The 22,325-nt window shown below is 42.5% G+C and overlaps 1 protein-coding gene and 1 non-coding gene across 3 annotated transcripts in view; one reads left to right on the top strand and one right to left on the bottom strand.

Annotated features, from left to right (window-relative positions):
- The window catches only part of MRPS27 (mitochondrial ribosomal protein S27), a 77,291-nt gene extending 55,726 nt beyond the window's left edge, over positions 1-21,565 (top strand). For both annotated transcript variants that reach the window (XM_016213899.2, XM_016213900.2), the window contains 7 exons: positions 2,198-2,312; positions 5,974-6,052; positions 9,319-9,434; positions 13,219-13,321; positions 15,739-15,881; positions 17,783-17,950; positions 20,344-21,565. In XM_016213899.2, coding sequence (XP_016069385.2) covers positions 2,198-2,312; positions 5,974-6,052; positions 9,319-9,434; positions 13,219-13,321; positions 15,739-15,881; positions 17,783-17,950; positions 20,344-20,583 — 964 coding nt within the window. In that variant the 3' untranslated portion in view covers positions 20,584-21,565. The remainder of the gene's footprint in view (positions 1-2,197; positions 2,313-5,973; positions 6,053-9,318; positions 9,435-13,218; positions 13,322-15,738; positions 15,882-17,782; positions 17,951-20,343) is intronic.
- LOC148093470 (U6 spliceosomal RNA) lies at positions 7,185-7,286 on the bottom strand. The gene has a single exon (XR_015714330.1). It is a non-coding gene; the product is annotated as a U6 spliceosomal RNA (small nuclear RNA).
- Positions 21,566-22,325: the final 760 nt, after the last annotated feature.

Raw genomic sequence — 22,325 nt, 5'->3', positions numbered from 1 at the left:
GAAGAGGGTGTTTGAATATGGTTGTGGTGCTCTTATTTTAAAGTCCATCAAAAAGGAAAGTCCTAACTTCAGTGGTCGTTGAAAATATCCTAGAGCAGAAGATTAGATTGTAAATGAGGATTAGGTGTAAATTAATCTTGGGTAAAGGAAGTAATTGACCTTTTTTATTTTGTTTTGTTTGTTTTTAAAAGGAAAAATGTACTGAACCTAACTCCCATTACTATCAAAACACCTCTTGGCAATGAGCAGTGTCCTTTAGCACTTACTGTCCCACCTGGCATACTTGTTCACCTTTGTGTACTTTGCTTTGGAACAAGATTATATATGCCCCAGACAGGGAATTACAGTTCTTCATATGTACCACAGATGTTAACAAAATGATCGGCACATTACAGCCTTTGATACAGGTGTAGATTAAAGCTCCTTTTTTGTTGCTGAAAACCTGCCATGGGCCTTGAATGTGTCAGGCACTGAGGAGTCAGTGTTGAGCAAGTCAGTCATTGCCCCTGCTTGCCCAAGGGAGATCGCAGGCTAACGAGGAAGCATCTCTGTCATTTAGGCAATACATCTGGTATGTCACGGGGTTTTTTTAAAGGTAAAATTAACTTTTAATTGGCCATTGTACTTTAGGTCTCAGATTTTTTCAGAGTTACAAGAGAGTGGGTCGGTGATTGATTTAAAGATGTGAGGGAAAGCATGAAATAATAAAAGACGTATTTTGTTTTACTTCTCTGTGAAGAACTCATTAGTTCTAGTGTCTTGGGCGCCTATACAATGCCTTTCTTTGGCCAGATCACTCTCAACCTGAACATAATTTGACCAATTTCTATCTTTATTTTTCAAGGGATTAATTCTATAGAGAAAGAGAGAGTGAGAGAGACATTTTCTAGGCAAATCTAAGATATTCAAAGGACTGGAGAGGGCTAGATGATTCTAAATCTGTAAAACATCTTCAGATCGTATTTCTGCCAAATATCTAACCAGAGCACTAATAGCCTAAATTAAATACTACTTCTCACTTTCTCTCTTTTTCTCAGCTTTTACTTTGGCAGAGAACCTGTTCAGCAGGAAACTATCCCAATAGCAGATGGCAGGAAGTAGCAGGTGGCAGATTGAATTAGCAGCCTCTGAAAAACACTGGTATAAGCCTGTAGCCCTGACTCTCAAATCCGGCACAAAATCCTTGTACTCCAAGTTTTTGTCTTGCCTTTTTGTTTTTAAGAAAACTTTGTAGGACCCAGAGATTAACCTGTTTCCATCAGGTTAAAGAAAAAGTGGGGACTTGAGCTGACTTGATGTGATTTTTGAGGATCCATCCCAGTCACAACTTAAACAAAAAGAGGACTGCAGAGCCCCTTACACTGTCTCTGTTCTCACTCAGGCTTGTGGCCTGGAACCCCAGGAGCAAGAAGAAGCACTCTGACCCAAAGGATTACCCATGTGTGCAAACTTAAGGCAAGAGTAGTATTTGGAATTCCTTCCTTTGTGGCAGCACTGTTCCTGTATAAACCTCAGCTTGAACTGTGTTTTAAAACCATGTGGTAGCAGTAGGAAGCAAGAGGGTAAGGACTGAAGAGCTAGAATAAGCTATGAAGGGGGCAGCGGGATTGTGGATCCTGAAGACCTGGGGGACCCAAATGTTAAATTTGCTCAATTTTTATTATGTTTCCATCTTTCTTGTTTTCTTTTGGTTCATTGATGAGTGTCCCAGTCTCTCCTAAGCACCACAAGAAAGATCAATATGACACAAAGCTAACTTCCCTCTAGAGCTGCTCTGCTATTCTATTTTTCTTTCTCGCTTCATTGGTTTTATTGTAAACTTCTAAGGTGTCAGCTACAGCTTCCCATCTTTCTTCTAATGAACTATGTATTCACATAATACCATAGTTGGATTTTTCCCAAATCATTTTTTAAATCTCATATTAAAACAAGATGTTGATTTAGGGAGTATTAAATAAGGAGTACAACTTTTACAATATTTTTTCTTTGTTGTTACTATTTTGCCTTCTCTTTTCCTTTTCAGACTTTATAGTTAATGAGTTTTGTCCTCAAGTTCTTGTAGACTCTTTTATGACTTTGGTCACACTGACTGCACATCTGTAAATACCTAAGAGAAGCACCTGCTGGTGGAAGATGTATTTTGGTATTGACGTTTAAGAGTTAACACTGGTTTTCTCTGTTCTTATGCTTTGTCTAGATTCCGACACAGCCCCAACTGCTGTTACCTGAGAGACTGGTCTGTCCACACCTGGGTTAGGCAGTGTCTAAAGCACGGGGCACAGGACAAGGCCTTATATACCCTTGTGAATAAGGTGAGTGCTCCTGGCTCGTGCAGTCTATTCTTCCAAGTTTAGGTGATATGCTGTCTGAACCTATTACAACACAGCCAAATAGTACAAGAAATAACTTTAAAATGATTTATCCTCAGATATCCTTTTTAGAATGGAGCTGGATAGAAATTAATCAACACATTAAAAATAAAAATTCCTGTGACTGCTGCTTTCCCAGTATAAGAGCTCAGGAGTGGGCAGGTAGAAGCAAAGGTAGTCCAGTCACAAGAAGTTTGCACTGGTACTCATTTCATTCTTGATCCCTAAGCCTTGGATTTCTTGCCTGGTTCCCTTTGGTGAAGTTTAGTGGAAAAGTCAAGCCCTAGTATTCAGACTATCTTATATGTTTTAAAAAGACGTATTCTAGGTCACTCAGAGCATGTCTTCTAAATTCCCTGATGACTCCCCTTGAGAATAAAGTACAAAATAAGAAAAAGTTTAGAATATTACTTTTCTGAGTCTCAGGCTACAACACTATAAAAAGATTTTAACAATATTTCTATGAAAATGTATTATTTCTGTAGTATCATTGGACCTTGTATGTTAAAACTCTATAAAGGAATTACAGTGGTACCTCGGTTTTCGAACATTTCCGTTGACGAACATTTCAGTTTACGAATGCCATAAACTGGGAAGGAAATGCTTCAGTTTTCGAACACACCTTAGAAGTCAAACATGCCACACGGCTTCTGCTGAGGGCAAGATCCTGAGGCCTAGCTGTGGGCTGTTGACCCCTCGGTTTCCGAACGTTTCAGAACTCGGTCTTCCAGAACAGATTACATTCGAAAACTGAGGTACCACTGTACCAATTTTGTTTTGGGGAGTTTTTCTCCCGTGCCTTGGGCCTAATTCAACTTAATATACTAAACTGTTGCAGACAGTTTGTATGTGAGACATTGCATTGGGTATGGCATTGTCTATAAAAATGAGCAATATCCCTGCCCTAGGAAACTTATAACTTAATAAAGCAGATAAGCGGTTCACTGATCAATCTAATATTAGGCCCCAGGGGAAGGAATAAATTAAATCCTGCTCTCTTCAGTTCAGAGTTTAATGACACAAATTACACTGAAAGATTCCTATGAAAACAAAACAGTAAGGACCTGGAAAGGTAGAAAAGTCTCCCTTTTTCTTTTGTGGAAAGAACACTCTGGCTATAATCCTATAAAGTCCACTAGTTACCTGTAACTTCACGCAAATAATTTATCTTTCTAGGTCTCAGTTTTGTCAGCTCTTAAGTGAGTTTTACTAAATCAGTGATTTCCAACCCTGATTTGCCCATTAGATTTACACAAGAAGCTTTTAAAATTTATACATGCTTTTCTGCACCCCCAAGATTTTAATTTAATGGATCTTTCTGGAACCTAGGCATTGGCATTTTTTAATGGGTTTTCTAAATGTTTTTTAAATAGACTTTATTTTTTAGAGTAGTTTTTGGTTCACAGCAAAATTGAGCAAGAGGTACAGAGATTTCCCATATGTGCCCTGTCCCCACACATGCACAGCCTCCCCATTATCAACATCCTCCACCAGAGTGGTATATCTGTTACAATCAGTGAACCTGCATTGAAAACATTGTAATCACCCAGAGTCCATAGTTTACATTAGGGTTCATTCTTGGTGCTGTACACTATATGGGTTTGGACAAATGTATAATGACATATATCCACTATTACAGCATCATACAGAGTAGTTTTACTGCATTTAAAATCCTCTGTGTTCTGCCTATTTGCCCCTCATTGGTATCTTTTTAAAGCTCCCATGTTCATTGTGATTTGCAGCCAGAGCTGAGAATCACTGACCAGTTAACTGATTAAGGCTCCTTCTAGCTTTAATGAGGTATCATTCTAAAATACTGTTTTTACCACGCCTCTACTGATTAATGCTGATCTGGATAACTGTTTTGAGAAATATAGATGCTGCCCATGAGCTCCACCCTTTCAAACAATGGCTTCTAAACAGGTTTTCCATTTTAGCACACCTGAGGCATCCCATGCAGCCTACAAGTAACAGTGACTCACTTCAGCAGTGATTCAAAACTGGGGGGTTAGACCATCAGAATGTCCCAAGAGGATGAGTATAGACTGAAAACAATTCTTTGGGCATTTCTGCTGGTTGGTGGGGGAAGAATGGGGCAGTGTGGGGGATGGTGATTAATCCTACTGAAGTAAGAATTTAAAACAAAAATATAACCACAATTTAGATCTTAAGTAGTCAGACTTGACTGTGCATGATAATTACACGGGAAGCTCACTAAAACTTCAGGGTTCTGTGTCCTGTTCCCAGAGATTCTGATTCTGTAAGTCCAAGGCTTAGGAATCTGCAATGTTAAAAGCATTCCTAGAAAATTCTGATGCAAAGGCTATAGTCTACATTTGGAGAAATCTGGATTCTCAAATATTCAACTGCTTGTGAACAGAACATCTGAGTAGCTTGATTAGTAATATTTCATTGACATATTTCTTGGGTCTTTAAAAACCAAAGACATACCAGGTACTGGCAAGGATGTGGAGAAGAGGGAACCTTGTGCACTGTTGGTGGGAATGTAAATTAGTGCAGTCACTATGGGGAATAGTATGGAAATTCCTCAAGAAATTTAAAAATAAAACTAAGATATGATCCAGCAACCCCACTTCTGGGTGTATGTCTGAAAGAAATGAAATCACTGTCTCAAAGAGTAATATGCACCCCCATGTTCATGGCGGCATTGTTCACAATAGCCAAGATGTGGAAACAGCCTAAATGTTTATTGATAAATGAATGGGTTTAAAAAAATGTCTGTATATTATTAAGCTATAAAAAAGGAGATCTGCCATTTATGAGAACATGGACAAAAGTTAAGGCATAATGCTACATGAAATAAGTCAATCAGAAAAAGACATACGCTTGATTTCACTTATATGTGGAATGTAAAAAACACGAACTCATAGAAAGGAAGTATAGAATGGTAGATGCCAGGGGCTGGGGTTGTGGAAATAGGGAGATGTTGGTCGAACGGTACAAACTTCCAGTTCTGAGGATCTGATGTACAACATGCTAACTATAGTTAACAATATTGTATAATGTGTGGTGATGGATGTGTTAAGTAACCTTATTGTGCTAATCATTTCTCAATATAATGTGTATTAAATTTATATTGTACACCTAAACTTATACAATGTTATATGCCAATTATATCTTAATAAAGTTGGGGGGAAAACAGTGTAAGGACCAGAAAATGCTGCACAGGTGCTGGTGTGTGCTTTCTAATGGGTGTCCAGTTTTGCATTGACATTCATACCCTATGAAAACAGGCTCTGAACCAGTGGAGCATGTGGTGGGTAGGGAAGTTGGTTTAGGTCTTTTTGTTTTAGGGTGGTTTTTTTTAACTATGACGAGGCGTTAGAATTGAGTTTTATTTTTCACATATCAATTGTCTTTTATCAAACACCCACTACAACTTTCTTGCCCTGACCAGCTGTTCCAGTTACCAAACCTCATGAGTCACAGCTTCTCTTTCACGGTCGCAGATGCTGTAAAATGATAGGCGAATATTTTAAAGCTGATGGTGGCAAGTTTCGTCCTGAATAATACATAGGCATATATTATAAATCAGATTAAAGTGGATATTTTTCTCTTACTCTTCTTTTCATTTTCATCTCAGGTTCAATATGGAATTTTTCCAGATAACTTTACTTTCAACTTACTGATGGATTATTTCATAAAGAAGGGAAATTACAAAGGTAAGAAACCACACCCAGGTCTATTTACAGTGGGGCTTTCGTTCCCAAAGAGAAGTAAGTGTAGTCACTTTCCCTTTTTTTCCTTAATGACTTGTCTTTACATCACTCTTTTAGTCAGAGATAGATTTGTAGTTGATTTACCATGCCACTTGGCCAGAGAAGAAAATCATGTCCAAATTTTTTTTCCTCTGAGTTTCTCAAGTTTATTTGTTCATGTCTCTTTAGGCAAAGGACAGAATTTATTTAATTAAGCAAAAATCCCTGCCTGAGCTTCCATGGCTGGTTAAGATTATACTAATGCTGTTATTGCTTGCCCCCTTTTTGGCACCATTTGCTAACTTTGTTTTATTTAAATCACAGTTGTTGTATTATGTAAAATATAAAACTGTAAATTCAGCTGACTCATCCTGGAAAGAGCAGTACAGTCACTATGAAGGAGAGTCATTTCCCTTCCCTGGGATTTTATCACTTCATCTGTAAACAAGTGGATCTCTGAGATCTCTTTACCCCCAAATTCTCTGATCCCATGAAATTAACTTAAAGTGGCTCTTAACCTCAGTCACAGTAAGAGGTGCCAAGGAAGGATGGTGATAGCGGCAGACTCTACAGAGCGGTCAGGCGGGACCCTGCCAGTCTCCAGTGGGCAGGGAATTGTAGTCCCACCTGTGCGTGCAGCTGTCAGACGGTGAAGCAGGAAAGAGGAGGCGTTGCCACTGTATAAGGACACACACTAGCTGTCCTCTTCAACCATCCCGTCCAGGCCTGGTTGGTGCTGAGGAGCCATGAGGGAGCCACACCTGTGTTAGGGCAGTTACTACCCCAGGAGCATGAGTGTGGACTGCTGGCCGCTTAGGCAGCTCTGGTGGGTGTTTTCTGCTACCTTATCTTCCACATTGCTGATTCGGTTCTCTGCTTCATCTAGCCTGGTGTTGATTCCACCTAACAGATACTGTGTTCTTTATTTCTGACTGGTTCCTTTTTATGATTTCTATGTCCTTTATTATGCTTACTATCCCTTTGTCAAAGTCCTCGCTAAGTTCATCCATCCTTTCCCTGAGTTCTTGGAGCATTCTAATAACCGTTGTTTTGAACTGTGCATCTGGTATATTGCTTGCCTCCATTTCATTTAGTTAAAAACATGAAATGCTTCACGAATTTGCGTGTCATCCTTGCGCAGGGGCCATACTAATCTTCTGTATCGTCCCAGTTGTAGACGTGCTGCCGAAGCAAGCACTGGCTGTCACGTATGCGTTTATGATATCTGTGACCCTGTCTTTGGATTCCATCCCCTCATCCTTGCATGCCAGCACCCTCGGCCTTTTCCATTGCATCAGTGCTCAGTGACTAGGCTAGGGATTGGCTGTCTCTGCCCTTAGTGTGAGCATCCCGCTCCTTTCTCTTCTCTGGATCTCTGCTTTGTCTTCTCTCTCATAGGCATACAGTTACTGACTGCCAAAGGATATTCGCTGCATATTATTTTTTGAAATGTTAGTTATCCCTTACTGTCCATTTCTTACTCAGTTTTAAATGTGCATTTCCTGAATTCAACTGAAAGATAATTTGCTTTCACAAAATCTAATTTTTATAATCTATTCTCTGAACATCAGATTTAAGAATCCATAGTAGTGTATAATTGGAAAATTATGTGGTAGCAGTTTTCTCCCCTCACTCTCTCTTTAAAAGGTATGTTGGAAGCAATGGGTGCACGATGCAGTGGGTAAATGTATTGTTGAGTCGTACACTTGAAACCTGTATGGTTTTGTTAACCAGTTTCACCCCAATAAACTCAATTAAAAAGAAATAAAATAAAATAAAAGGTATGTTGGAAGGATTGAAGGAGTTTCTTTTCTAAATACAGAGTATATAATATTGAGAATTTTTTAAATAAAGTTTTGATAAAGATTATTATCATTTATGGCAAAACTTAGAAAATAATATATTTTTATTGTTGGGATAGGAAATATCAAAATGCGTAAATGACTGTGGAGGAAAAGTAACTTAATTATACAGGCCAGTCTAACTTTACTCCCCAAGCTGATGGAAATGCAGAATTTAAATATGAAGGATAAAGCAAATTTGATTTCTTTTCCGTATGTAAATTTAGATTCAGTAGTGAGCAGGTGGCAAAACTACGTTTTTTAAAAACTAGATTATTAGCTTTAATTTTGTTCTTTTAAAATACTGGTTTATTTGGTGGGTTTTTTCTTTTATTATAACCTCTTCCAGGTCATTATTTTGCTACTGACTAGATGGCTTCCTGGTCTACCTGTCTAGCTCAGTTTCCCTATTTGTAAAAAGAATATGGAAATTCTTGCCTATGGCCTCATTCTGAACCATGACATGTACAAAACCAGCTGGCTAGGAACAGCTGCAAATCAGTGCCAGCTCCTGTAATTATGAGCGTATGCAGAAATTGGTTAACACAGCAGCCCAGTTAGTCAAAATATTTGTGCCCGTTATATACAGGCTCCACCTTTCAAACCAACATTAACATTCTCTAATTTAACAACAAATATTAAGGAAAGGAAGTTGTTTGAGCTTGATTTTCTTGCCTTCTATGTTGTGGACTATTGAGGGAATGTGGAAACAACTATGTTGTATGTTACACGCAGGTGCTTATACTTCATGAATGAGCATTTTCCTTTCCCTTCGTTCAACTCTTTTAAACTGAGCTCGGTTGTCCTTTTTATATTAATCAGGTTTTTGTCTTTGAAGTAATACCTGGGATTTAGGATTGCCTCTAGCATTTGTCCTCTTTTGCCCTAACCAGGAGAAGGTAGCAGAACAGAATGAAGCAATCAGCCCAGCCCTGCTCTGCTTGTCAGGGTGCCCTGGAGAATATATTTGCCTCCTTTCTGTATGCGTTAGCTCTTCCAGCTGATAGACATGCTGCCTTAAATTTGCTTCTCAGTTTATGAGGCATTTTCATAAGTATTATCTTGTTGGACTGTCCAACAATCTTTTGAAGTAGATGGGACAAGTGGTATTTTATCATTATGAAGATGATACTGGGAGAATTCAGTGGTTTATTCAGTGTCCGTGAGGACAATGGTGCAGTAGCACCCGGTCTAGTGCATACAAGTATGTACAATAGAAGCTAAAGGTTTGGGAATAACTCGGAACAGAGCCCACATTTTTCATTTCTTAATTCTGCTTATTTTTCTATCACGCTTCACTTTTTATAAGAGTGTTTATAGTTAAGTACAGATTTGGTGATGTTACCTGCAGCTAATTTGCTCTCGATTTTACTTTGATCTTCCTGCCAGATGCTTTATCTGTGGTTTTTGAGGTCATGATGCAAGAAGCCTTTGAAGCACCTTCCACCCAACTTCTCTCCCTCTATGTTTTATACCACTGCCTGGCAAAGAAGACAGACTTCACGGTAAGTGATCTCTTTCGAGCCGTCCCGAGAGCCTTAGAAAGAGCAGGCAGCGAGTGGCTATTCAGCATGGGTGAGGTGGCCAGAGGAAACCCAGGCTCTCAGAATCTACTAGAAGGAGCTACCTGATAATGCAGCTCTGTCGCCCTGTACAATCAGGAATGAGTGTTCACTCAACATTGTAGCTTCTGGTTTCTAACAAAGTGGGACTGGATGTTCCTCCAGGATCTCAAGTGAATGTGCTTAGGCACATTTTGAAACTTTAGAGTGCCCCTCAGACATTCAGAAATGGGTAACTGATAGTCAGTGAGAGGTGGGCATGGCATATCAAAGAAGCAATGAGGCTGCTGACCTCAACCACAACCTTAGGTATTAAATACCAATTATTTAATTTATATCAGTATTTCCCTAAGGTTACTGTAGGTCAGTCCAGAATGCCAAGTTTTGATTTTACCCCTTAGGTTAGGTATTTAGTTATTATTTATTGCTGTCCTAAGAATAACAACAGTGATAACAACAATAACCAATATTTACATAGCAATTACTTCGTACCAGGTTGTGTTCTTGGTATTTTAAATTTATTAATGTATTTAATCCTCACAACTCTATTCAGATGAGAAGACTGGGGCACAGAAGTATCAGTTAATAGCATGAAGCCGCCTCATGAAGCCAGGACGTCTGGTCCTGTTCTCTGCCCTTAACCTCAAATATAACATTAAAATATTCTAGTTTGGGTAAGAACTGAAAATGTCATGTAGTCCAGCCCACATTCTAAAGGACTTGTGGTGTGTTTTGCTTTCTGAAGATGAGTGTCGTAGCCTATGGCAAACACCTTCATCATCTCATTAAATATGTGTTAAGCACTATGAGCAAACATTTCCTCCCTACAGCCTGGAAAGAACACAGACATTTAAAAACAATGAAACAGACACACAAATACAGAATTATGACTGCAGTGAGCACTACAAAGATGTTGTCCATGAAAATCCTGTATTGTAGGGAATTTTTGTTTGTATTTTAAATTTAGATAGGTCATGAAAGACTTTCTTAAGGAAGTAGTTCTCGGGTTAACATTTGAAGGATAAGTAGGAGTTAGCTGGCTGAAGAGGGGAAGAAATCCACAGAGAGGAGACTACCTGTGCAAAAGCCCTGTTGCAGGCAGAGCGCGGTGAGCAGAGGGGCTGGAAGGAGGTGGGAAGGTGATCAGTGCAGCTGCAGCAGAGGAGAGGGAGGGCTGTGGGGAAGAGAAGGTAGAAACATGTAGATCACGCTAAGCTACTTTGTCTTCATCCTAAAAATAATGAGAGACCGTAGAAAAGTCTTAGCAGAGGCCTCACGAGGCCTGTGTTTTGAAAAGATGCCTCTGGCTGTAATGTACATGAAAGATCAGAGTGGGGCTGTGGTGGCTGTGGTCAGGGCACCCAGGAGATGACTGGTTGTCTGAGCTGGTGGACGTGTCTTGGAGGCAAACGACATGATGATGAACTAGACATGGAGGCAGGGGAGCAGTTCAAATCTTAACTCCTCATTTTCTCACTTCTGTGTCTTGACAGAAGGGTCACATGTGTTTGCAGGGAACTCTGGAAAAAGAATGGCATTCATGAGGAAAATCATTAATTTGGCTCCGAAGATTTTGCATTTTGAGACAGTCAAGAGATGGCACAAGGGAAATTAAGGGACTTAATGGAAAAATCTGGACTGGATATAAAATGTATATACATCCATGTGTAAATGCCTGCAAATGAGCCACAGAGCAAAAGGAAAATTAGGAATGCGTGGACCACAAAACCCAGTGGTCTACAACATAACATGCTTCTGAGTAAGACAAGCACCTTTGAATTAAATTAGAGCATGAAGGCACAGAATTATAACCTTTGATTCCATAGAGTAATGGAGCGGGAGACCAAATTGGAGTGGATCGTGGGGTGACTTAGAGACACAGAAAGGAGACAGCGAGTGCAGGCAGGTGTTTCAGGATGTCTAGCTGTGAAGTGGAGCAGGAGGAAGAGGGGAAATGAAGGTTTGCTTTGTATTAATGGGAGAGGCAGAAGCATAAAATGGAAAAACCTAGAGGACATTGGTGAAATAGCACCTGACAGTCTGGCAGTACATGTCCCAGAACCTAACAGCTTGGAAGAGACCTAAGGTTTTAGCAGTGGTTGCATTGTTCCCAGGCCATTTTTCAAACACCTCTAAGACACTCATTTTATTTGTGTTTGTTTTCATCTTTCTAGAAGTCCTTTGGGGGTATCACTATCCCAGTCGCCAGCACCACCCTGCTCTGTCCCCAGCACAGCAAGGACACTACTCACTTGGCTTTTCGCCCTATTGCATTCTGATACTATAGATCTTTTTTTCCTTAAAGAAAAGGAAAATAATGTTTTTCAGGCTCCCTGTATATTCACTAGGACCCTTTTTGTGCACTTTATGTGAGAGAAAATCAAACCAGTGTGATTTGCTTTTAAAAGTGAAATGGCCTGGTCCTTAATTACCAGCAATTTTACTTATCTATGCTGCAGAAGTTCCCCAGGGAGGGTTTTCTTTTTCTCCCAAGGACTTTGCTTTTTTCAGACCTTAAGAAATTACACTTTCATTGCACAGAGGCCATCCCCAGTAAAAAGGTGTGGTGCCCATTAACACCTGGAGTGCCTCACTTATACAGGCTGCAATTGTCACAGGCGGACCACATTTCATTCTCTGCTTCCTCCCTGATCTCTGAGTGCAGACGCCTGTGCAGGGCAACTTGAGCTTTGTGTTCTGTATTTCTAAGCCAGAGCCAGGCTCAAGCCAGTGTGTACTCAGGTGGCACTGAGATGACCCCAGCTCTCGTGTCTGGGGCATTGCCAAAGCTCTGCTCCAGCCCCATTTTCCAGCAAGTCCCGTCACTCTTGTTAGTGTTCTGCAGCAAGCTTAGCAATGCTGTGTTTTTTGCCCCATTTTTCTCATGTCTCAAAAGGCTCCAATTTTATTGAAATGTAATTTTGCACCCTGAGTTGAAACGATCACTAAGTGTTTCTTATTACCTAATTTATTTTTGATAGGCACAAATCTATCTAAAAGCTAGTAGTTGTATTTATTTTAACATTCTCAAGTGGGAGCCCTATCATTGCTGAATTGTTTCAAATTCAGACGCTCACTCCATCATGTCAGAGCCATGGGAGTGAGAATGGGGCTGACAGCATGTCACATTTTTATTGATTGTCCCAGGCAATGTTGGTCCAGAGTGTGCTCTTTATTTTCGTTTTGTTTTGCTTTTCTGATTGTAAAAGGACCTCTTATTCATTGCCAAATTTTTGGAAAATAAAGAAAAGCACAAAATGCCCTGCCGGGCATGGCTCAGTGGTTAAAGCTTCGACCTAGGATCCAGGCGATCAGGGTTCGATTCCCGGTCAGGGCACATGCCCGGGTTGCGGGCTGCAGCCGATCAATGACTCTCTCATCATTGATGTTTCTATCTCTCTCCCTCTCCTTCCCTCTCTCTGAAATCAATAAAGATATATTTAAAAAAGAAAAAAAAGAAAAGCACAAGAAAGAAAACCAAATTACTCACAATTTCACCACACAGAAATCTGTTAACATGTAGGGTATTTCCTTTCTGTATGTTTCATTAAACATAAATACCGCTTACTTACAAAATTGGGATTATAATGTATCTATAGCTTTATTATTTTACTCTTTTAACTTAATGCTATAACATGTTCTTTTTCCTCCATGTTATTAAAAACCACATTTTTGCATAAAGTGCTCATTGCTCGGCTGCACCATGACCTTGTGTATTCTGTTGCAGTGGGAAGAGGAGAGGAACTTCGGTGCATCCCTGTTACTCCCAGGCCTAAAGCAAAAGAACTCCGTGGGGCTGAGCTCCCAGCTGTATGGCTATGCACTTCTAGGTAAGCTAAGTGACCTTACAAATGTGTTTGTCATGGGTAGAACCATGCACTCTTCTACTTCATAATAACATTATAGCTAGTGAAATTCTTATACAGCTTTCATTTTTACTCACACACAAAGAAATACTTTTCCCAGCCAGTGTGGCTCAGCAGTTGAGCATCGACCTATGATCCAGGAGATTGTGGTTGGAGATTCTGTTTTAAAAAGGAAGAGGGGGAGGGAGGGAGGGAGACTTTGATGGCCTTACAGTTATGACAGGAGAGAATAAGGAGGTTCTAAAGCCTGTCACCCACTTGCAAACTGAGAACTAGTGCTGGTGGCCGCAGATTATAATTTCTGTTTAATGCTAATCAGTGTAAGGAAGGGTTAGAGAAAGGAAAGTTGTGTCCCTCTTTTGGGAGAACCAACCAGTAGAATCTTTCCTGGTATTAACAAACATCTTTCTCTCTCTTTAGATCTAAAGTCCAGGAAGAAATTAAGAGTTAGGGTTGAAGTCCTCTCCTTGATATTATTTTCAGGTGAAGGAGGAGAAACTCAGCACAACTGGTAGCACTTTGGGAAAGCAGAATCCAGTATGCTCATTGGTGCGGGGTGGCATGCCATGCGGGGGGCAGGACGAGGGTGCCCTGACTGCATTGCAGTCAGACAGGTCAGGAGGTCGAGGCCTGTGGCGTGGCCTCAGAACCTGGGCTGTGTGGAATCTGGGCAGATAACGTCCAACATTAAAAGTGCCCTGTTTTATAGAGGTTATTAAATGCATGTTATGTCAGTACGCTTTCTGTCTCTGTCTTGAGTGATAGGCATTTGAGGAAGCACCTCCCCTTGATGATACGCTGCTTCTGCTTACATTCAGTTTTTAAAATCATCAAAGCTAGGGCAGTTTGACTGCTTTTGAAGTTGATCTTCACCAACAGAATGTAGTGTGGCATTCCTGGAGGCTGATCCTGATATAAACTGACTCAGAGAGGAATTTCAGAGTTTACCGGACTGGCTGTCAGAGTAGACTACTTGTTAAAAACCATGTTCTCAGCTGGCCGGCGTGGTTCAGAGGTTGAGCATTGACCTAGGATCCAGGAGATTGAGGTTCAATTTCCAGTCAGGGCACATGCCCAGGCTGAGGGCTCCATCCCCAGCAGGGGACATGCAGGAGGCAAGCCGAACAGTGACTCTCTCATCATTGATGTTTCTCTCTCTGTCCCCATCTCCCTTCCTCTCTCTGAAATCAGTAAAGACATTTAAAAAAAAAAAAAAAAGTCTTTTTCTCCTTATTTGCTATCTACTTTTGATAGTGATTTACATGTTTTTGCCTTCAGATTAGCATTCAGGTCTCTTGTACTGCAGAAATTATTCAGGAAGTTGACAGGGCTAAAAAAATGTACTTTGTGGTTGTTTCTCAGCAGAGGCCCCAGTGCTTTGGGACTGGCAGCTGGCACATCAGAATCTCTTTGCTCTCGTTGTGTCCTGTGCTGGGCAGCCTCAGTCACCCCAATGGCAGCAGCTTCCCAGAATGTGGCTGCAGTCTAGCCCCAAGCATCTTAAAGCTCTAAAATTAGCTGTCACCTGATAAGCTTTGTCTATTTATGTCCTGCTGTAGCTTTTCCAAATCCTCCTTCCTTGGAAAGATAAGTGAAGGTGGATTTGAGACCTGACAGCTCAAGGTGACTTTGTCCATTGGTGCAGAGAGGACTCCTGTGCCTTAGGAGTCACCAGCCCTACCCACCAGAGGGCCCTGCTGTCAGGCCCACACCCTGACTTCCAGGGCGATGGAATGAGGAACCAAGAGAAACACTCATGTCCCGAGAGCCAGAGGATGATGAGGACTTTATGCTTTAAGTACTGATAAAGCTCAAATGAGGGAAAGAAGAGCAAAATGAAATTTTTTTTTTTTTTCATGAGGACAGTCAGTGGGATGTTTTGGAGCATTTCAAAAACTGTCACACGTTTCCTGGCAGGACAGGTTGTCCAATGTTGACAAGATTTTCAGTGTAGAAAAGTTGTAGAATTTCTTTTCTGAAGGAGATTTTGTTCTTAACACAAAAATAGTGTTTCAGTTGTTTGACTCCTCTTATAAGGGTGGCTATACTTGGAGGCAGATATATCCACCTCTCTAAATTTCCCACAGCCCTGTGCTTCAGACATCCTCATGGTAATCCTGCCAGCCTAAAGGGAAGAGGAAAAACAAGTTCATAAATTGTGTCTTAAAACACGTGTACAGTGAATTTTCCATGTTCTGCGTCATCCATCTGAAATGTCACCAGGCCGCTGAGTGGGGTGGGGCCCTTGGTACAGGTTTGAAATGACCTGTCTCCATTTCTAGAGCTACCAGGTGAATATCCACGTGTGCCTTCAAGTCATCAGTCTCAGACCTAGTGGAAAGGCGTGGCTGAGCTTTCTTCATTGTTCCTTTTGGCCACAGGGAAAGTGGAACTGCAGCGAGGGCTCCGGGCCGTGTACCACGACATGCCTCTGCTGTGGCGGCCAGGCTACCTGGACAGAGCCCTACAGGTGATGGAGAAGGTGGCCTCCTCCGCAGAAGATGGAAAGCTATGTCAAGAAGCGGTACGTTCCTCGGTCCTATCAGGGGATTTAGCCATCTCCTAAGTTATGTTTTGGATTTGTTTTCATTGTCTTCCCCTGCCCCCTACTTTTTTATTTATTTCTGTAGAATCATACTTATCCAGTTGAAAAGGAATGAAAAACCACAAATATTCTCAACATTACTAGAAAATAAGATTATTGTTTATTTTATAGCTCATTGTCTAGGAGGAAAACTCTTCCCCTTCCGAGTTCAATAAAATGCAGCCCACTCCCCAGTAAAGTCTCTGTGGCAGCTCAGGAGAGGTTAAGATTTCATTTAAAATGTTTACCCTTTCTTTAGCCCTAGAGTCCTGGGAAACTACCCACAAAAAATGAGTCTGGGACTAGAGATGGCACGGCATGGCACAGCCTTCCTTCCCTTCCATTAAAGAGCTCCATGGTGAATGCACGGTGCTGAAACCTGGATCAAGTATTCCCTTCAGAGTTCTAAGGACTTCACGTTGCCTAGACTAAGAGCCTGTCCTTCAGCCCCAAGCTCATCTCTCTGTCACTTAGGGCTCTTGACACTCTGAAGTTACTAGATTTAGCTCAGGCTACAGGAGAGGTAGCATCTTAGAGCCATGTGACACACCCCATAGGAAGGCAGTGTCTGCTCCTGTCCAAGCAGCTTCTGTAGTCACAGTGAAGCCTAGAAGCACATTGGTTGTTCCGTTACTAGGGTGTGAATGTTAACTTTGAGCTGCTCATTTGTTTTGCCTTAACCCTGGTAACTAGGACTCGCCACTTGGCTTTCATTGCAGTCGAGAGATATGCGAATCTGGTTCCTGTAGTGGCTCTTTATGCTAATGTCTAGTGAACCGTTATCGTTTTGTCGAGGCATGTATAGCAAAGCATACACATTTATAAATATATATTCCTACTCAGCCCTGCCGTAGTCATGTTAGTGATTGAAAACAAAATTGTACGTCAGTTCCTTGCCGGAGAAATATTCCTTCCACTCATTGCCAGGTTGTGCATTCTTTGTGTTCTGACTTAATAAAAATGTGATTCAGAAGTCAGCAGGAATGGGACGTGTATTGGGTTTGGGTGTAATGTATTAGTGTAATTGAAGGGCCTCGGAGTATTTCTCGATTTTTGTTCTAACATGACATGGACAGAATTAATCGATGTTGAAGCAGGTGCTGATGCTGGCCATGAGGTTGTTGCTCTGCCATCTCTAATTAGTCCCTCTGGGTTCAGGAGGTGTGCCCAAGGTGAAAGTGGTGAGGGGAGGGGTCAAAACAAAAGAAACCCCTGCTTTATAATTTACTTCCTTTCTAAGTCACAGGAATCACCTCTAAGGTGAATTTCATGTGTGTTTCTCTGGTCTTTGCTGGCAGCTTATGTGGATTGTGCTGGTCCCTAATTTGCTGACTCTGAGAGCTAACATCTTCCTCTGAAGGAGACCCTCGTCTAGGTTCAGAGGCTTCACCATGCATTCACAGTGGCCCTTTGTTGGCTTTCACCATGCATTCACAGTGGTCTATGCTGATTTTTCTTTGTCTTTCTCCCAATTCCAAACTGATTAAGGAAGACAGACAGTGGAGGCGGGGATGGGGCATTCTTTTGTGCCCATTGAGCATAATTCTTGGATTCCTACCTGGTTGATTAAAAGGGAAATCAAATGCCATTATGCTAATTCATATATAAATAATTCTGAGCTTGATTATCTGTACCATTTGTTTTGTACAAAGTTTTCCAAGCCATCCGACAAGGCGTTTCTAATGGAAATCATATAACCATTTCTGTTTCCTATAATTTCATAAGAGAACTCTTCTCATGACTTTTTAGATCCCAGATTTCCTTTCCCTTCTCCAGCCTTCCTTCACTGTGTGACCTCAGGGCCACAGGCTGATGAGTCCCTGCCCATCTCTGCCCCACAGCTCGACGTGCTGGACAGAGCACTGCAGGCCCTTACTGCTCCAGCCCAGGAGTCCTCAGAGGAACAACCCCAAGGAGGGGAAGACAGCCAGGTGCCAGAACTGGTGGAGCAGTTGGACGTGGAGGAAACTGAACAGTCCAAGCTTCCACGATACCTGGAGCGATTTAAGGTGAGTCATAGCAGAACTGAGGCCCTCTCAGCTGTGCATTAAAAATGCTTCTCTGCCCTAGTGACAGATAGGCAGTCCTTTTATGCATTAATGTCACTCAGAAAGGCATTAAAAACTGACATCAAAAATTGCATTTTTATTGCTTCACACAGGAAGTGGTCTTAAAAGAAACAAATGGAATCTCTACACTTCTTTTTGTACTTGAGCTAATGGGTCACCATTTTGTTCCCTGAGGCAGCATGTCATTAACCCATCACCCCGACATGTGCCTGGTGGGTGGGTAATACTTGCCTCTCATAGCAGTCACCTGACTCCAGCCCTGAGCGGAAAGGATCTGGTCGTTTCTCCCATTGCACTAAGTGTGCTGGATAACCAGAGATGCAGGTGGAAATTACAAAGCCGCACTTGAGTAGGATGGAGGTAAGATGCAGGCGTCCTCCTTTGCTCACCTTGACGGCTTTGTGTTCTGCAGGAGGACCATTAGCAATGCTCTCTTGTACCACATAGAAGGTGGAAACAAATTTCCACTGCTTCTTTCCAAAACGGCCCTGAGCACTCAAGCTACCTTTGGTAGCTTTCAGCTGAACATCCCAGAAGGCTCGGTGGTCATTAGGAAAGAAGAGCCATGTTCAAAGTTTAAACCCTTGGCCTCTTCCTTGCTTTTTCTCATCTATTTTGTGTGAAGAGAAAAAGTGCTGCCTGGAGGAGAGTTTTTTGTATGAAGCAGAAAACATTCCCATCCATGCCAGCTGACCTCTTATATCACTTTGAGACAGAGAGATGTACATTTTGCCAGATCATTACCTTTACGTCTTTTCAGTAATTAGATTGGACCAGCTATGGGAAATCTCATCCCCCATGTTATAGGGGATTCTTTTGTCCTTTAGCAGCTGTTTCTCCAGTATTTCTATAAGATCATTGCTCAACTTCCCTCTTTTATAATTTGAAAACTGAGAAAGGTTAATCAGTGTTCCCAGGGTATACAGAGTATTAACAGTAGAGCTAGGTTAAGAACCTACATACCTATTCTTTCCTCTTAACCTTGCCTAATTTTGCGGATATAGAAAGGCTAAAAAAGTCTACTTAGCCCCATAGATTGTATTGGCCGCATTCATATTGACCAAGGCTATCACCCTATTCCTAAGAATTACCACCTCTTTCTCTTGTTTCTTATAATTTAGCCTCGAAGAATAGAAATCTGTGCCTACGTTAAATTCTCCGTCCTCACTCTTCCAAAAACACTTTTTTTAAAAAAAAATCAAAAAGGACAAGAGACAAATATTTATTGGCTGCTAGCTGTGCATGAGACCCCATGCATTTCATCCGTCCTCACATGGCTCTGGGTGTCAGATGCTGCTCATGCCAAGTTACATGGCACCAAGGCTGAGAGAGACCAGCCCACACAGACTCTGGATTTGAACACAAGTTTTCTGAGTCAGAGCTGAGTCCTTGTTCTGATGTCCCAGCCTGTCTCCTTGGCCTCGAACCATGTATAATGATTTTCACTTTGCACTTCCTTTCTTTGTGTTGCCTGATGTTTATTAGTCTCAGGTAATCTGTTTGGGGCCCATGGACCTGCCCACCTTCCTGTCCCCACTGGGGACTTCATCGCCTGTGCCAGTGAATTGTATTTGTGTAGAACATGGGGATGTGGCTCAGGCTGGCCGGGGCTGTAGGCAGCTCTCTCCGGCCATCTGCACCTTGAAGTGCTCAAGTAGATTTGTGTTTTTTGTACTTTACCTCTCCGGGAATACACAGGCCCAGTTGCCACTTCAGACGGAACAAAGCAGTCAGTAAGTAAAAGCTGACCTGGGAGCACAGCAGGTGGAGGACTGCAGTAGCGCAGCCCTCGTGGGAGCTGTTAGCATGCCGTTAGTGAGAAGTCCTCGGGATGGTTCCCATCTGTTGGAAGGAACACGAGTCAGGCAAACATTTATCTCAATTGTTCTGAAGGAAAAGATATGGATGGGCTTCATCCAGTTTATCAGCTGCCTCTGCCATTTTGTTTGCATCTTAGCGCTCTTTGCCCTTGGAGTTGGCTGCTCAGTTTGGTGCAGGTCAGGGTGGATATGTTGATTTGTTATACTTGTGCCATCATTGTGGTTTAAAAAAGAAACTAGTGGGAATCACAGCATATGGAGTTCCATTTACTGTTTGTAAGTGAAGGGGGAGAAATCACATTTAGTGCATCTTAGCAAAATGGCTGGGCTGGATAAAAAGAGCAAAAGCTACTAGTGTCTGCATGAAAGGAAGCTGCCAGGTTCCAACAAAGTGCCTTTTCCAGTGAGAGAATGTGGAGCTGTTGCAAGTGACTTACCTCTTTTCCTCCTGTTCTCCCCCCATTGCCCTGCCCTCCCACATGCACCTTCTCTTCCTTCCTGTCTTTCCAACAGGCCTTGCATTCCCAACTTCAGGCTCTGGGCAAAATTGAGTCAGGAAACCTTTTGACTCTGACCACCCAGCTCATCAAAGACCAGCTCCCTGCCTGTGAGGCAGAGGACATTGCCACCTACGAGCAGAAGCTGCAGCAGTGGCACCAGGAGCGGCTGTACTTGATCCAGAGGGAGCAGCAGCACAGGGAGGAGGCGAAGCGGGAACTCCAGGCACGGAGAGCAGCTAAGGTGGCTGCCTGAAGGCCCTGCAGCCCAGCCCCGCCACAGGACTTCACTGGCCCCCATCACGGGGGGACCACGATGGCAGCTCAGCTTCCTCCATCTGCCTTCTCCTTCTCTAAAGCTGCCCACATGTGCTGGAAAGCCGCAATGTTCAACATACAGAGGCCCTGTGACTACCCATCCACACTGCCCATTCTTAGTTCCCCGGGCTATGGAACCGTGACAGTGGCTGGTAGTCAGACTGAAGCCACCAGCCAAACACCTTACAAGGAGCTCCGGAGGCCTGTGGTGGCATTCCTGAGGACAGGATCACTTCTGAACACAACAGGTCCCTCATACCTATGATGACAGCAGGGGTGCCATGGCTTAAGCACCGGGTCTCAGCATAGGGCTTCGAATGGCCTCTCTCCCCCAGCCAAGGCAAACTGCACATCCTGGGACCTCTGCCTCCTTCTCTCTGGGGCAAGTACTGGGCCTCAGCGGGGTATAGGTGCCCGCACACCTCCACAGTCTCCTTTCCCATGTCCCCCCTTCCAGACCTGAACTGGTAGAAGCTCAATACAGGAGCCAGCACAGGACCCACTGGCTTTTAAATTTCAGGAACACTTAGTGGCGTTTTTGGGATGTGAGGACTCAAGGAGAAAGCTAGCCTCCTTGGCTGGAGCTTCTCCATCACATTGGGGTCACTTTTTCCCAGCACATTGTCTCAGCTCCTTCATTACGTAGATCAGGTGGGCCTTTTGTGCACACACATGCATACATGCAGCTTGTGAACACATTTCAGTCAGAAGTCGCAGAAAATGAGAGATGGGCTGGGAGACATGAGTAATTATAAAACTCAGGAGGCGCAACATTTCTGATGTTTCTCAGTGAGGGGTTGGGGGCAGCTCTTGCTTGCTATGTAGTTTTGCCTTTAAATACAGGAGTGTGCTTTTATTCAGAATTGTATTCTTTTCTCACGAACCTGTGGAAATAAATGTTCTGGGATTCTTTTAATGTATTCTTTATCTTTTGGGGAATGGAGAAGGACATAGGGAATCTCATCATAGTTACTGTGATTTTCAGCAACATCGTTTCAACCCTTCTCCATTCAACTGTGACATTTATCAAGGTCTCACTGTGTGTCAGCAACTCCATGAGGGAGGTGCCCGGAACCCCGGTTTCGAATGAGGAACCTGAAAATGCATAACCTGCCTGTGCCCAAGGGGCGCTGGTCCTCGCTGTCATACTCCATTCCCTCTGCATGCCGCTGCAGTTAGTACCCAGCACAGCAGTAGACAAGGCGAAGTGAAGTGCACATTTGCAGGAAGAGCACTTCCAGTCTGGAGATGCCAGAAGCTCTGATGAAGGAAATCATCTGATTCATGGAAGCCTCGGAGGCTTGTCTCCAGCTGTGCTGGGGTACAAGCGACCTTCCCTGGGAATCGTAAAGTAGGTGTTCAGGAGAGAATTTTTTTTTTTTAATTTGTCTTTATTGTTGAGAGTGTTACAGGTGTCCCATTTTCCCCCCAAATTGACTCCCTCCGCTTCACTCCCACCCCCTCCCCAGGCCTTCACCCCATTATTAACTGTGTCCATGAGTTGTGCATATATGCGTATAACTTCTTTAGTTAATCTCTTCCCACCCTCCACCCCCCCTTCCCTCTTTCCTCTGAAATATGATCATCTGTTGCATGCATCAATGTCTCTGGATCTATTTTGTTCATCAGATTCTTTTGTTCATTAGCTTCTTCTTAAAGACCCTTCAACATTTCCTGTAG

Source organism: Miniopterus natalensis, chromosome 3 (genome assembly GCF_054644295.1).
Source record: "Miniopterus natalensis isolate mMinNat1 chromosome 3, mMinNat1.hap1, whole genome shotgun sequence".
Taxonomy (NCBI): Eukaryota; Metazoa; Chordata; class Mammalia; order Chiroptera; family Miniopteridae; genus Miniopterus; species Miniopterus natalensis.
This window is presented reverse-complemented; position numbering and strand designations above follow the sequence as displayed.